The 15,590-nt window shown below is 40.0% G+C and overlaps 1 protein-coding gene across 8 annotated transcripts in view; it reads right to left on the reverse strand.

The window, feature by feature from the left end:
• Positions 1 to 541: 541 nt before the first annotated feature.
• ptprfa (protein tyrosine phosphatase receptor type Fa) overlaps positions 542 to 15,590 on the reverse strand; it is a 324,162-nt gene continuing 309,113 nt past the window's right edge. For all 8 annotated transcript variants that reach the window (XM_041935252.1, XM_041935258.1, XM_041935257.1 and 5 more), the window contains 5 exons: positions 14,253 to 14,379; positions 6,428 to 6,553; positions 5,219 to 5,373; positions 3,678 to 3,813; positions 542 to 3,301 (listed from right to left, as the gene is read on the reverse strand). In XM_041935252.1, coding sequence (XP_041791186.1) covers positions 3,233 to 3,301; positions 3,678 to 3,813; positions 5,219 to 5,373; positions 6,428 to 6,553; positions 14,253 to 14,379 — 613 coding nt within the window. In that variant the 3' untranslated portion in view covers positions 542 to 3,232. The remainder of the gene's footprint in view (positions 3,302 to 3,677; positions 3,814 to 5,218; positions 5,374 to 6,427; positions 6,554 to 14,252; positions 14,380 to 15,590) is intronic.

A 15,590-nucleotide genomic window follows, 5' to 3' on the forward strand; every position in this document is an offset into this window, starting at 1 on the left:
TATTGATGCTTTTATTTAAGTAAAGGATCCAAATATTTTTTCCAGTACTGCACAATACCGCACTGCACTTAAAGCATCACACTAATTTTCATTCCAAAAAAATCCAGGAATATAAAAAAGTCCCTCAGGAATATGTTCCAGTTTTGAAGGAATCTTGCAGGAATTAAAATAAATAGTCCTCCGTGAATTTTTTGGAAAAATGATTTTCTGACTCATTAAAATGTCTTTGATACAAAGTTCTTGACAATCAAGGAGTAATTTTAGAATTCATAAATGTAATCTCCTGATACTAATTCAATCTGATCACCATTCACGTGTGAAATTTTCTTCATAAATGTGACACACTGGTCAACGACTCAAAGGGGAAACAGAAGAGTGAAGTGAAAGAGGGGGAGAAAAAGGGAGGGGAAAGAAGAGTGTGGAATTGTATTATGTAATCTCAGAGAAGCAAAAAGGGCTGGAGGTCCACTGAATGTCACCTCACACCATGCTTTCACAGGGTTGAGAAGTGAAAGAAATCCACAACTTTTATATGAAAAACCCAATTATTCAACTTTATTAACATCAAGGTTTTCAAGACATTTTTTCTCTGTTTTTTATTAACAAATAGAAAAAAGGTCATATATACAACAGATAAGACCCCTACAGCATTACTCTGTGAAATGAATCTGTCATATGGTCCACTTCATCTCACTTTGTCATCTCAGCTGTAAACTACAGAGATCCACCACTGAACAGTGATGCTGCACTCAGATCTCTGTCCATCTGCAACGCGGTGATAAAACAGTTGAGCTGTGATATATCATGAATAGGGTGAATGAATCCAGTGTTTCTCCTTGTGTGTCCTGTCTGTGTAAAGTCATGTGTGCAAACAGAAAGGTGCAGGTCATAAGACGAGTGGGAAAGTCAGAAAAGTGTGGGGATCACTAAATCACTTCCCTGTATAATGTAAAGTCATGTTGCATGCAGTATATGTGGTCCACGATGTAATGGTGCACTGTCCATACTGACTTTTCTGTACCACAACTGCTGCGGAACGCTCCAAAAACACCTGTTTGGATCATTCCACAGGTAAACAGGTTGATTGGTGACAGGTGATAGTATCATGATTGGGTATGAAAGGGGCATCCTCAGTTGTTCACAAGCAAGGATGGAGCGAGGTTCACCACTTTGTGAAAACATGATTGGATAAAGGACATGGGATTGAGAACACTTCATAAAACAGTTTACTACGTAAATCCGTAAGGCCTTTTGGTAAACAAAGGTCATCTGCAAATTATTGCATTCTGCTTTTGTTTATAGTTTACATAGCATCCCAACGTTTTTGGAATTGGGGCTTTATTCCCAGTATGTCTGGAAATTCTATTGAAATGATTATTAGCACAGAAAATCAGATTGCATGGTAGTGGGAGTTAGACATGTTTTCAGATAAGCTAACTTAAAGTAACTTTGGCTAAAAGCAGCCCAAGAATGTGTGAGATTGTGTTAAACTGACTCATCATGCTTTCAGATTTCTTTCATATGAATTGTGCAACAGCATTCTTCCAAACCCATTGTTATACTGCCGATGTTTTGAAACGCAGCTGTGAATTGTGTTGGGTTTGATAAAATCAACATGAATGACATTTAAAGTTTATTTAAAGGTAAATTCTGATCATCTTTCCCAACATCAAGAAATCCAATGTGCAGACCTGAACCAACAACGAGTGTATCTACTAACAAGTGTTGTGTGTGTATAGAAGCCTGATACATCTTGTTCCTCTGTGCCAAATCGTTGTCCAGAAATGATTAAAGCACATCAATGAACGACCCCGTCACACTGATGACATGTTCCTTCGTTATCATGAACACACACACACACACACACTATTTAGAATCAATCCAACATGCGCTGTCCCGCTGCCCCAAAATTTAAGTAACATCTGCCGACAGCTACAGTGTCAACTTGTTGCAGGACAAATGCTCAACCCTCTTTAAAACTTAAGCTGTATGTTTGTATTGTATTGTCATTTCAGTGGGAACCAATGGGCTTGGTGCAGAGAGCCACAGACAAGGAAGTCAGAAAGTATTGAGAGACATACTAACATACTGTTGGGTTTGATGTGTCCATGGAATTTGTTAACAATAAGAAAACATATAGTAAGTCAGCTTTATCCTTTAAGGTTGTGCAGGTAAACCAGTTGAATTGAAGTTTTTGGGGCTTGTCATTATTTGGGGTGTTGGAGCTCTTCCCTGATGCCATAACGGATTTCCTTTCTATTTTTCTGGATGGAACATGTGATCAGCATTTGACATCATCACACACAGGCTGTCTGTGCTTAGTCAACCTGAGTCCACTCCAGAAGGCATGTGGAAAATATGGTGCACATAACCTTTACAACAGCTTTATATTTCTTTTGTTGGAAGTCTCCAAATCTCTGAAGGCTTTAAGAAGACAAGAAACTCTTACATGCTAGCAGTTGTTCAGGTGTGAGTAGTCTTTGCATGTATAATAGGTTTATTTCAAACTGCAGTTCACAAACTTTATCTGTTTATTTGCTCTGTGTGGTAAATATCATCATCATCATCCATATCATTATCATCATTCTGTTGAATGTGAAGACAGGAAGTCAGAACCCATATTTCCCCCTAAATAAGACCAACTGAGTAATGGTAATATTATAATGTCATCTATGGAACGAAAAACAGTTATTAGCAGCTGTGACTATACGCTCTCCAGTATTAATAATTCAGAGCATGTTGAAAATACATGTCCTTTGTGCTAATAAAATAATAAAAAGATAAACACATTTAAAAAAGACCCATTAAGACATATAATAACCAGTGTAAGTGATTACAAAATAAATTCTAAGTATTCATAACAACATAGTAATGATGAATATAAATGAAAATAGCAGAAAAATAGTTTTTGCTATTAGGAGGAGGCAGAAACTGGGGAGTGACAGGAGTATTCAGTCAAGAATCAGAATGAGGCATGATTAAAGTCTTTCAGGGTTGTTTTATGGGACGTATTGGTGTGGGGTCTGTGGCAGAATCATGGCACCAGTCCAGGAGGAGGTGGTCCTGTCCTCTCTCCTCTTCCCTCCAATCTCCCGTTTCCTGCTGTGATAACCTCCTCATCGGCCCTCCTTGCAGCCTCCTCATCAGGCCGCAGGGACTGATGGAACTGAGTGGATATGGCTCAGAGGAGACACTGAACTCTTCTGAGGGTGTCCCTCTGGGGAGGGAGGGGTTATGTTGCATAGTGATCAAAGCTTCCCAGGTACTCCAGAGCAGCCCGGTAGCACAGTTGGTACTGGTCCTAGTGATACAAACAACATTTTGTCAGTTTGTAAGCAGTGACAAAATATAAGGGCTGCAGCAGCTGATAATGTAAAAAATGTGCAAACTGTTCCAGCATCAAGCTGACGTGGTGGAATGTAACTTCAGTATATTTACTTAAAACTGATGTTTTCCACCGCTTGGGGGCAGCGGAAACAAGCTGTGAACACTGCACTGCCATATGATGAAGTTTTAAAGTTGATATGGCAAACACAATCAGTTTAAAATGCTAACATGCTGGAGTGTTCAGCTGTGTTGTGTTTACCCCGCTATGCTCTATTCTTATCCACATTACATTTTCTTCTGTCTTCTCTTATGTCCTGCTCCTCATGCACTCCAGCAGCAGTGTATCATACCTCTGTCTGTACCATGGCTGGCCTCTGAGTTCTGAGCGTCTTGACGGTCTGGAAGAGGTCGACCACTCCCTCGTACCTCATCCTCTCCAAGACGATGCTCAGGGTGATGAACACGCCAGTACGCCCAACACCGGCACTGGCAGACACACACGTTATCAGACTCTTCACACTCATTACACATCATAGAGTTCATCACATACAAAGATACAGCTGGAGGCCAAATGAAATCATGCCGGAAGAGAGGAACCTGACAGCAACACACTGAGCCATCATGAGGAGCTCAACAAAAAGAGTTATAGGAATAAGGAGATGGATGTTGATCTCTAATAACCAGCAGTCACTCATGCCTGAGCCTTGCAAACACAATCCACTGTAGATGATCCAATACATCAGTCCAATCATAAGTTCTGCCTTTGAAAAACTTTGTGTCAAAGAGGTCTTGAGATCTATGGTCATTTTTTAGGCTGCAGTATGTGATGTTGTTTTATTGGATTGCATTATAATTAGGTGTTTCTTTTTCTTTTCACAATGCATATATATTTCTATGAAATGTTAAGACATAACAGACATACAAACAGAGGTTGGGAAAGCAGCTTGTGATTGGAAGGTTGCCAGTTCAATTCCCCCACCCGACTGGCAGAAAAATTTGGGTGTGTTGGAGTATTCCCTCGCCCTCCATTAGCCCTGTATTAGTGCCCTTAACCCCCCCAATATGCTCCCCGGGCACTTGAATGCAGCCCACTGCGCCTGTGTGTTTCCAATCATGGATGGGTTAAATGCACAGAGTAATTTCCCAGTTTGGGATAAATAAAGTAAATAAAAAAAAAGAAGTGGACAATTCATCAGTATATATTTATATTAACATAGTGTTTTATCAGACAGGTACAGTAAATATAAGCCTGCATTACAAACTGTCACTCTCTGTTGTTAATGCGGTCAATGAATGGGCTCCATGTTTTGAAACGGGTCTTAATGTCTTGAGACTCAGATGGAATATAAAATGAAAATATTACTTGTTTCTAAGAAATGATAAAGGTTTGACTGATTACCGTTGTGTCATTATTAATCTAAACATCCAACACCTGACATACACAGAGTTGTGTTCTTGGTCAGGAACACATCATACAGCTAATTTACAAAATACCTTTTTGTTTCTATAAATCTTTTTTCCATACCCTTCTCACAGTCAAGTTGCATTTCTACAACACTCAGATCTCTTAACAACAACACCAACATATACAGGTATTATTGCTTAGCTTAAGCCAAGCCATTCTCCTTGGAATCCAATACGGAAAACAAATGAAATTGATTAAATATCTCAGAACTGATATGAATAACTTCTAATATTTTAGCTTCTTCATACACATAAATGAGGTGGACAAAATGTTGGAAACACCCTTCAGTAACTTGCAGTCCACCACCACCACAGCAGACATACAAGCATACAACAAAGTCAACTTCACATTAGGAAAATCTCTCTCTCTTTCACACACACACACACACACACACACACACGGTCACACACACAAACAGTTACACACCTGCAGTGCACAGTGATTGGTCCATCTTGTCCAAATTGCTCCTTAGTTTTATGGACTTGGCCAATGAAGTCGATGAATCCCTCCCCAGTTTTTGGCACTCCTTGTTCTGGCCAGTCAGTGAACTGAAACTGTCTGATGGTCCGTGACTGACCATCCTAACAAACAACACAGGAAAATGAGATAGATATTGTTAGTAACTCACATAGCCCTCTCCTGTTAGATGCAGTAGTGATCAGGGGGTAACACATTTGCAATGATAAAGGCATTTAATTAACTTCAGTTTTCTTTTACCACCAAACTATCCTGTTTTAAATTTTTGTTTTATATTCTGAAATAAAGACACATATACATGAATACAGAAGCTCAATAGTCAGAACATAAAATGAAATGAAATACTCAAACTCAAAAAGAAAACAATACATACAAGTATTAATATTTACCAATCCAATGTTCCTTGCTACCTTTAGACCACACAAGAAGTAACCAAACTTTGAATCATGGAACTCATCTAAATAACTAACATGTCTTAAAACAAAGGCTCATTTTTTGTCAACCTGAGTTTTCATGAAACTCCTTGGAAATACATTTTTTATTGGAGTTAACAATTTGACATGTATTAGTTTCAAAACCATGAAGAACAATCCTGTGTCTCACCAACGTACAGTGTTTCAGAGCAAAATGGATTGGTGCTTTAAGTACTTTGTACACAATTTCATTACATTTTTCTCAACGTGGCACTAATATCTTGTGCTGCACAAGATTATCAACATAAAGTATGTTTTTTTTTGGTCATCTCTTATGTGCCGCAGTTATTTAAATGCTTGTTAGACAGTATTTTTCCACCCAAATTCTCTTGAGGAAAAAACATGCTGTACAAAGTTGTATATTGTTTTTTAATATTTCCCACTTGTCCAGATATATAAATTAGATCACATTAAAAACTCTTTTGGTGGCTAAATGAGACAAAAGGCCGTATTTTCATGTAGCAATGACACATGTTGCTAAGCGAAACCCCAAAGCACTTTTTACGTGCATGGGGCATAGTAGAAGATTTTTGGTATACATTTGTGGAAGCATACTGTAGATGTAGCAGACCTGGTCTCAGTCATGACCAGTGAAGTCAGTGACAATTACAGTGAACTGAGGTGACGCCATCTTCCTGCTGCTGCCTCATACAATGACTGCAAAGCTTCATCAGGGAGAACCTACCCTGGCATCGGTGACTTTGAACTCTCTCAGGATGTACTGAGGCATGTTGTACTCAGCCATGGGGTCCACAACAAAGTACTGGTAGCGTGCAGAGCGCTCGGCAGGCCAGTACTGATGACACTTTTCCTAGAGAATGGAGAAAGGACATGTATCACAACGTGTTGTGCATGTTAATCAGAATATCTGAGTTTTTGAGTTTTGCCTGGAATAGCCAATGAAACCAATATAAAACTACTATAATGATAAAGCTTGGAAAAAAAAGCAACAGATTAATGTTCTGAAATATTTCAGAATATTCTGCCCATTCAAAATTTCATGAACAGTGAAGTGTTTTTGAGGCCCCTGAGAGTCTGGGAGCCCAGGGCATCTGACCATCTTGCTTTGGTTTGTTTGAGTTGAGTTGTGATTGACAGAAGGTGGAGTCCAATGTATGATCATAGCTACATGCTGATGTGATGTGAATCTCTAAGAAGAGTGATACTCTGTATCTCGCTAGCTTAGCACCAACAGTAGTAACCCAGTGTTAGGTCCAAAGGCAAAGGGTGTGTTATTAGCTCTCTACATTATTTTGTGGGGTCACAGATTACATTAGAAACATACCTGTTCAGGACCAACACAGCCACTGTTTGTGGACATAACATCTGTGAGCCAAGACACAACTAGATCAGAATTTAGATTTAGAATTCTGCTCAGTGTTGATCTTTGTTTTGGGAACAACTTCAGCCAAACTTGCATTAGATATCATTACATTTGCCAAACTCGTGTCTCATGTCATTCTTCAAATCCTCAAATTCTTCTCTCTTCTATGAAAGCATGACACTGTTAGTAAATAAAACAATAAAACACACTGTGGTCTAATATAACCACTGTAGACGGTTGCTGTTAATGATTGCCATTCCCTACGCAATTAAAAGGTTGCGTTGGACCCAATAACGCTTTAAGTGGCTACACTTTATTATTTTTACCCTTGTATACATGACATGGATCAACAGCTGGTGAGGGTGATGATGTTATACCTGGAACTTGTTGCTTTAGCCTCAGTATTTAAGCATTATATCATGTACACATGTCTTTAACAGGGAGACGTCAACTGGAGACAGACTCCTCAGCTGACAGAGTCTAAGCATTAGCAGTTTACAGTAGCCACTTTAAACTGGCGCGAGTCATCATATAGCTGACAGAATCGAATGAAGTCAGCTAGAAATGAGAAGCTGGATTTTTCTGTGAATTTTAATGGTAAATCTGCCACTGTTATCACTCTAAACTCCATTTGTGCAGTGTGAGAATGGAAAACTTAAGAGTAACCAGGGCTGCCAATATTTCATTTACTCTGGAGTGAGATCCAGCATCTGTCAAATTTTATGTGTAGGTCTTCTGTGACATTACGCACCACAGATGACAAGGTCATCACTCCTCAACCTGAAGGAATTTTCCTTCAGCAAATTCAGCAGCCAAATTCACAGTTTAGCCAAATCAATAATAATGGTCAACGATGAATAAGTATGGTTGATCTGCATACTCTTGCCGACCTCCAGATATCATAGCCTAAGTCAGAAGGCACAACCTAAAAAGGGTATGGGGATCTACCACCAGTTCAACGCTGCTTTCCTGCATCCTAGTGAGTGCACAGAGCAATTCTGTTGTTTAAAACATGGCGTTGAGAAGACAAGGGTAAAGGGACATTGCAAAATGGGACTTTCAGGAAAATCTGGAGGGTTGGTGAGTAGCTAAATCTACAAACAGGTACATTGTATGAAAAGTAAATGAAGGAAAAAAACACATTGTTCAAAGACAGTGGATCAGCAGGATGATTCTGTCAAGATAACAAACTACATTTGTTAAATTAGAAAGCCAGGCTAGAAATAGAAGAGAGGAAAATAGTACTTAGCATCACTTTTTTATTTGGATTTGCCATATTTTTGTTAGTGATTGTGCAGAGATGCTATCACACATATTTATTACAACACTACAAAGGCACTTCTGACATCTTGTCAGCTAAATGTAGTTCTTGGTACTGCCCCCCAAATAAGAGCTAGGATAAATACCAATACATGTGTCATAGTTGTGAATTCTTGGTTCTCTTGCTACACACTCACAGTGTGTTACTTTTGTTTCAGGCTGGAGCAGGAGAGGGGCAGTGCTGATCACCCTGCGGAGAGCGCTAATTGGCTAATCACCGGCCCCTCGAGGCTTTTCTTTGTTGTACTTTGTTTTTTGAACGTTTTGCCCAAGAGGTGATTTTGAGTTTTTTCTTGTCTTTAATAAACTGAGTTTAACGTCTCTGCATCTGGGTCCTGGTCTCTCTCATTGTGAACCGTAACAACATGATGATGAATTGGTATTTAAATTTGTAGTTCTCACCTCCAGGATCTGGCGTCATATTTTTGATGAGCCTAATTAATCTAACCTAGCCTGTCTTAATTGTGTTATAAGTTTAGTTTTTCAGAAGCATTTGAGTTTGTCATTAATGTCAAATTGAAGATCAAAGTAGGGCAGAACTCTACATGAAAGGTGCTTTGATTTTGGAGCAGTATGTGTGTGTGCCTTACAAACAGTGTCCTTGATGTTCAGATTTTGTCCTGTTTGCAGAGACAAACATTTATAATTGTATTTTTTCATGAAGCGGTGGCTCCCTCTTATTTTGTGTGAGATTTGTTCAGGCAGCATGACAGCGTGTTGGCACCCCTGTGGGGTTAAACAAAATCGGAAAATTATGTTTTATTACTAGATTTCAGCATAAAGATAGAATCATATTCATGGTTTTGCATTATATTAACCTAAAAACCCATTAAGGGGAATCATGAGAAAATAGAGTAACCATAGTAACTCACTCTCGCTCCTGCCTACCTATGCATGACTTGAGAGGAGAGGAAGATACACTGAATGAGATTATAGCATGCATGGGAATTTATCACAATATAATACATTTGTGTATATTTCTTACTTTCCCCCTGACGGTCTGAACAACTCGTTCCTGTACCATGTCGTGTGCTGTCAGTATCCTCTTTTCATGCTACAACGTTATCAGTGATGAATTTGTTTTCAGTGCGTGGGAGAACACTCGTGTGGCGTAAGAGTGTGTGAAAAGTGTCAACCACGTGAGTCTCAGTTGACAGCTGGCAGCCCAGACAGTGGCTAAGTAGCAAGGGGCTTAGGGTCAAAGGCTAATCATTAAAAAAATGTAATGCATGTATGATACTTATCAGGCATTTACAATTTATTCTAAGGCTCTTATTGCTTCTGCTTCGTCAGCTCACTCACAACTGAGATGTGACGCAGGGGAGGCTATCATCATCTGTCTTACAGCATGGGCAAATATGGCTGGCACAGACTTCCTTACCAGATGCCTTAAGGAATGAGAGGGGTCAAGGGCCAGTCCTCGAATGTCCCTTTCAACTTTCTCAGGCCAGTTGGGAGGGAGTAGTGTCAGACCCATGGGTTTTGTCAACAGTAGCTCACAGGTACCAGCTGCAGTTTCGGCAGCAGCCCCCACCCTAAACGACTTGTCAAGAGCCCATTATTAGAGCCTGTGTTAGTGCAGGAAGTGCAGGGTCTACTACTAAAAGGGGCCATTTCAAGTGCACAGCAGACTGGTTTCATTCCACCTATTATAGTTAATTCCTATAGAAAAAAATGGCAGTCATCAGCCTATTCTCGACCTCAGGCACCTCAGCCGATACCTGAAGGTAATCTCATTCAAAATTATTCATGCCAAAATAGTAATGAAGTCCATCAGTGCAGGGGAGTGGTTTTCACTCCTCAATTGAAAATGTGCATATCACCACATCCTGACATTGAACACCATTTTGCTTTCCAAGGCCAGGTTTCCAGTTTCAGGTACTGCCATTTGGCCTGTCACTGGTACTGATGATCTTCACTCATAACATCTTCATTAATGAGGGCTTTCTAAATATGCTCGCATGAAATGAAATGAACTGTTACCGTAATTCAGAGAGGAGTGGAAGACAGGGAACATCACCATTCTGAAAAATGATCAACTAATTGTGCTCCCTCTCCAATCTGGTACATATTCCCGAGCTATATCTCTTTTTGTCTTTCTACAGCTGCACAATGATCACTAACCTCTAGAGAACATATTATCACAGGTATTGTTGTGAAGTGACATGTGTGATGTAAATGAGTCCAATCCTACTTCATTAGAGGATTTGGCCATTAATCCACAGGACCTCAATGACAGCAAGGATATGATGTAAAATGACTGCTTTGATCCTGATACAGGCTTTCTCAACCCAAGAGAAGCCCAACGTCTATGCAATTATTACAACAGGAGTTTAATACCTTCTTCAAGGCCAAAAATGTTTTTCCCCCAACTCTCCACCAAAACATACAGTTTGGAAAAAATTCTGACCATCTAACTCGATATGTGTCATCACTCTTCTTTAAATCATATGTTTTCAGTGCTGTCTTCTACATGGCTCAATGATGAGACAGTATCTTTCTATTCAGTATTTAATATAATGCTGTGCATTCTTCAACGTCTCAAACCAAGGAGGAGCACACCAGGCTGGAATCAATTAATCAGCTGGTCTCAGTCTTCAGCTGATAACTAATGTGATCCCTTGATGTTGATTGGTTGGCCTGGTGTACTCCTACATAGTTAGAATAAACACCTGCAGGCACATGGCCCTTTATGGAATCTGTTTGAGATGCCTGATCTAGAAGAAGAAAAAGGGTGGAGAAGTTTCTATCTTCAGTTTATTGAGTTTAAGCATTAGATAAAACTGATGTCGAATCGCTTTTCATGGAAACAAACTCCACCTGATACTGATGTTGGAATCATTAATGATGCTCTGTCTTCTACTGCGGAGCTGAGAAGTAACAAGTGAAAGGCATCTATTCTTCTTGGAGACTTTAACATTGACTTTCTCAAAAATGAACTTAATTCATCAACTCAGTGTCTCATTCTCAGGCCATCAAATACTAACAGTTTGTCACAACTCTCTGTGTCTCATGCAGACACACAATGTATCCTATAGCATCTGTATGAGCTGCATCAGAATTTCCAGTGTAAAGTGCTTGTTCACGGGGGAATCGTTGGGGAGAACTGTACATTAAAGAGCATGGTCTAGACCTGCTCTTTTGTTGTGATGTGGCACATATGAGTAAAACTGAATTGAAAAGTGTGATACTTTGCTGTAGAGCATGATGAAATAAGATCTAGACTTGTAAAGAAAGTGCTTTTTTTTTAGTCTTCAGCCCTCCACACACGTTTTAATTTTGTCCCTCAAAACCGGTGGTGTACCCAGCGACTTTAAAGTAGCTGACGTCATACTGCTTTTGAAATCAGGTGACTGCAGCATATTTACTAACCATTGTCCTTCATCTGCTTACCCTGTTTTTTAAAGTTCTTGAGAAACTAGTATATTCAAGAGTAAAAAACACATGGATGAGAGCTACATGCTGTACGGCTATCACTATGGTTTTCGTGAGAAATGTCAACAGAAATGACTCTTTTGAGTAAAAGAGAGGGCCTCATAACCATGTTGCAGCTACTGTCGAACCAAGGGACGCCGCGTCACCGTCAGACCAATGTTTGCCAGGGTCGGTCTCTCAACAGTTAGACGAGACTGTCTGTGAAATGTTGAGCAATGCTTGAGGTCCATCCACTCAAGCCAATCACTCCATAACATGCATAATCATGTTTGTCATGGATGTTGACCCAGTATCCTTCCCTTCCTGCAAAGCAGCCAGTACAACTGGAGTTTTTGTCAGCAGTTTCAGCTTTTCCTGGCATGCCACTGGGTTGGCATCCTTTATTTTTTATTCAATTTTTCTAACATCCTTCGGCAGTCATAGTAAATCACTGAACACATATCACACCAAGCTCTGCTTCGACAGGAACTGCTTCTCTTTGGTGAGGTGTCATCATGTCAGATAGTGGTGATGATGATGATGCTCACAGCTGGTTTTCCAGGTATGGCTCAGTCAGTCTTGAGCCAGAAGCATCTCTATGAATTATTTGAGACAAACTGACTTACTTAGTCTGATGCTTGCAGCTCTGCAGCTGCAACAGGGCACTACTTCATAACTTCTCCTTCTGAATGAGGTTTCAGCTTCCTAGCTTTTAGCTCGCTCACCACAAACTTGCCTGCATAACACTGTTTCTGTCAGAATGTGGTCTTGCTGCACCCAAGAGTGCTGCCTTTATCCAAGCACACTTGTCCTTGCAACTCATCCACTTTAGCATGGCCTTTTTCATCATTGCCACAAGCTAGCTTAGGTACAATGGTTGCCTTTTACTTCAATAGAAATGTTTTTTTTTTTCCCATTTCTCTTGGAAAGCGCGACACTCCACATCTACTTGTGTAGTCTTGACAGTCGCCATGATGCAAACATTTGCTATCAGCCATAACATGTTTGAGTTCAGGGACTGTTGTTGAGGTGTTAGTCGACAATTTTATGTTTTTTTTCTTTGTCGCAGGAAAAAATTGCTTTTTTATATTTATGAATTCCCTCACGGGCCAGATCAAACGCTGTGGGTTCCCAATTCCTGCTTCAGTGAATCAGTTTTTGAGGGGAGCCTGTCACTTGTGCCCAGGCCATACCTTGCAGGCACAAAGCTGCTACTTGCCTCTCGTATTGAAGTCTCTCACTAAGGCCTGATATGAGCCCATTGCTGAACCAGACTTAAAAGCCTTGTCTCTAAGGAGAGCTTTTCTTTTGGCTCTCTGCTCTGCTAAATGGGTCGGAGAGCTGTGTGCCCTCTCTATTTGTGATGATTACAATGGAGGGAAGACTGCACAGGGGTGTCACTTCGGCCTAACCCTGCCTTTTTTTACTAAAGTGCTTGAATCTGGTAACAGAGGTGGGTCAGCTTCAAACCCCAACCCACTTTCATAGCAGCATTTGTCACAATGGTTGGCTGATGTAATTTCTCATATTTACAGGAGCAGGGGTTTCAACTTCTAACAGGGATACCCGTTGTGTTACCAGATCATTTACTTTATAGCCCACTCAATCACAACTGTAGCAACCTCATGGGCTGCACTGAACGGGGGGCCGTTGGGAGACATTTGTACTGCAGCATCATGGTCCACATCATGTACATTTGTAAAATTTTACACAGTGGATGTGACCTGTACCAGTAAGCGCTGCTGCTCTGATGTCTGTTGCTCCACAAGGTTCAGACAGTCAGATTCTTCTGTTCCTCATGACCCTTTTGATATGAGTCATCCTATTAAGACTGTAGCGACCGTCAGAGGAAGGTCGAAAGAGTTCCCAAGTTGAATGAATCTGTGGATCTGTGAGACTGAAGGATGACCGTCACTATCCTTGTTACTTCGAACACAAATTAAGAGGATGATCTGGGGTCACGGGCACAGTGATCATTCTATTCAGACGATCAGCCTTCACTCTCACAGATTCAACACGGTGCACAAGTGTGTATATACTGTGTGCGTCTACATGTTTATGGAACTACTCATAGATATAAGATTAAATACCTGTATTTTTGACCACATATTCATTGTTCATAGCTGTATATCATTCATGTGAGACATAAGCATATGCAGGCTGTGGAAATAAATGTTCACACGGGACAGTCAAGACTATCTATTCATATAATAGGCCTGATAGGTATGGGGATACAAATTACATGTCAGATATGGTAAATAGATTTTGTTTGTCCTCCAAAGTGTTCTATGATTTCTGTACTTACACTTTATCAGAAGTGTAGTATATCTTAAACCAGCCTTTTTTTTTGTTTGTTTTCCAGATTTAAGGCTTTGATTTTACTTTATTTGATGTAATACTGTTTCATACTTAATGACATGACATGACATGAGATGTGATCGTGATGTGTTACCCGTCCCATCTCGCGGAGTTTGGTGAGCATGACTACAATGGTTGAGTTGTGTTCCCACAGCATCCTCCAGAAGTCCTCTGTGGTCTCAGCCAACGGGCCCTGGGTGGCCATGTACGCTTTCTGCTGCCTGCAAATTGGAACAAAGACAGTCTGTGTTTAAGTCTCAGGGTTCTGGCATCACTGTTGTTATTTGGATTACATTTCACCATTCTTCCTGTTTAGCTCTAGCTGTGGCCTGGTGCAGAATTTCATTTTACCCTAATAAAAATATAGCTGATGGCAGATAAATAATGATGCTGTGGTAAATTATGATATCCAGTCATACTTATATCATCATAAACAGCCATCAAAAACCTTGAACATACTGTTGTTTAGTTTGTTTGGGCTGTGATTGGATGAATTTTGTTTGAGAACATGCATAGCCAGATAAACCTGCTAGGAGGACCAAAGGGAAAAATGAACTGGGGTCCCGATTGTTCCCTTTTCCTCCTGCTCTTTGTCAGTGTTGGCAGATTTGACTAACGCCAAACAGGCTGATCAGAGACTGAAATTCAAACTCAAATTCCAAAAAGTCCATATGACACAAACCAAGGTATACCTTGATAAAAATAAATGTAGCCTCTAACTTTTCACTGGGGGAAACCACCCAAAACGTAGCCCAGACTACCAGAAGCAGTGGTACAGTACATATGCCATCTTAATAATGTCATTTGAGCCACAGCAGTGCCATTATGCTACAATACTATCTTTTTGTTTTGTTAATTAATTAGTGAAATTTTAACTAAATGCAAAATTCGGAATATGCACGTCTAAACACAATACCAACCAAGATAATAAGGTAGAGATTTTTACACGAGTACATTTGCCTCTTTAATCAATGCATAAGCCTGTTAGCCACTGACTGCACTCTAATGTAGTCTGGATTCTCCTTTTCATTCTGTACATATGAAAAACAAACGTTGCCTCTGCAACAAATAACACAGGACCCACCTACAGGCACTGTGGAGCTTTCTCATTAAAAAACCAATAAAACATTTGAATTAAATCCAGTATTGTATAGTGGAGTATATCTTAGTGTGTCACTGCCACCTGTTGATAAATGGTATAGTGTGAAGCTAGTGGCAGGACAGTGGTGCCAGTGGGTTTTTGTATACATAAACTGAAAATCAAAATTAAATCTTAGAAAAAGAACTCGTAATTCTTGCTTGTTATTTTAAAAGATGCAATCTTTCTGTAACAGTTAGAATATAAATATACTATTTTACTTGTAAATAATTTAGTTGGATTTACCCATCACCACATTCCTTTATTAGGGTCTAGTTCCAGGCCATGACATCC

The sequence above is a fragment of the Chelmon rostratus genome, chromosome 4 (genome assembly GCF_017976325.1).
Source record: "Chelmon rostratus isolate fCheRos1 chromosome 4, fCheRos1.pri, whole genome shotgun sequence".
In the NCBI taxonomy this organism is placed as follows: Eukaryota; Metazoa; Chordata; class Actinopteri; order Chaetodontiformes; family Chaetodontidae; genus Chelmon; species Chelmon rostratus.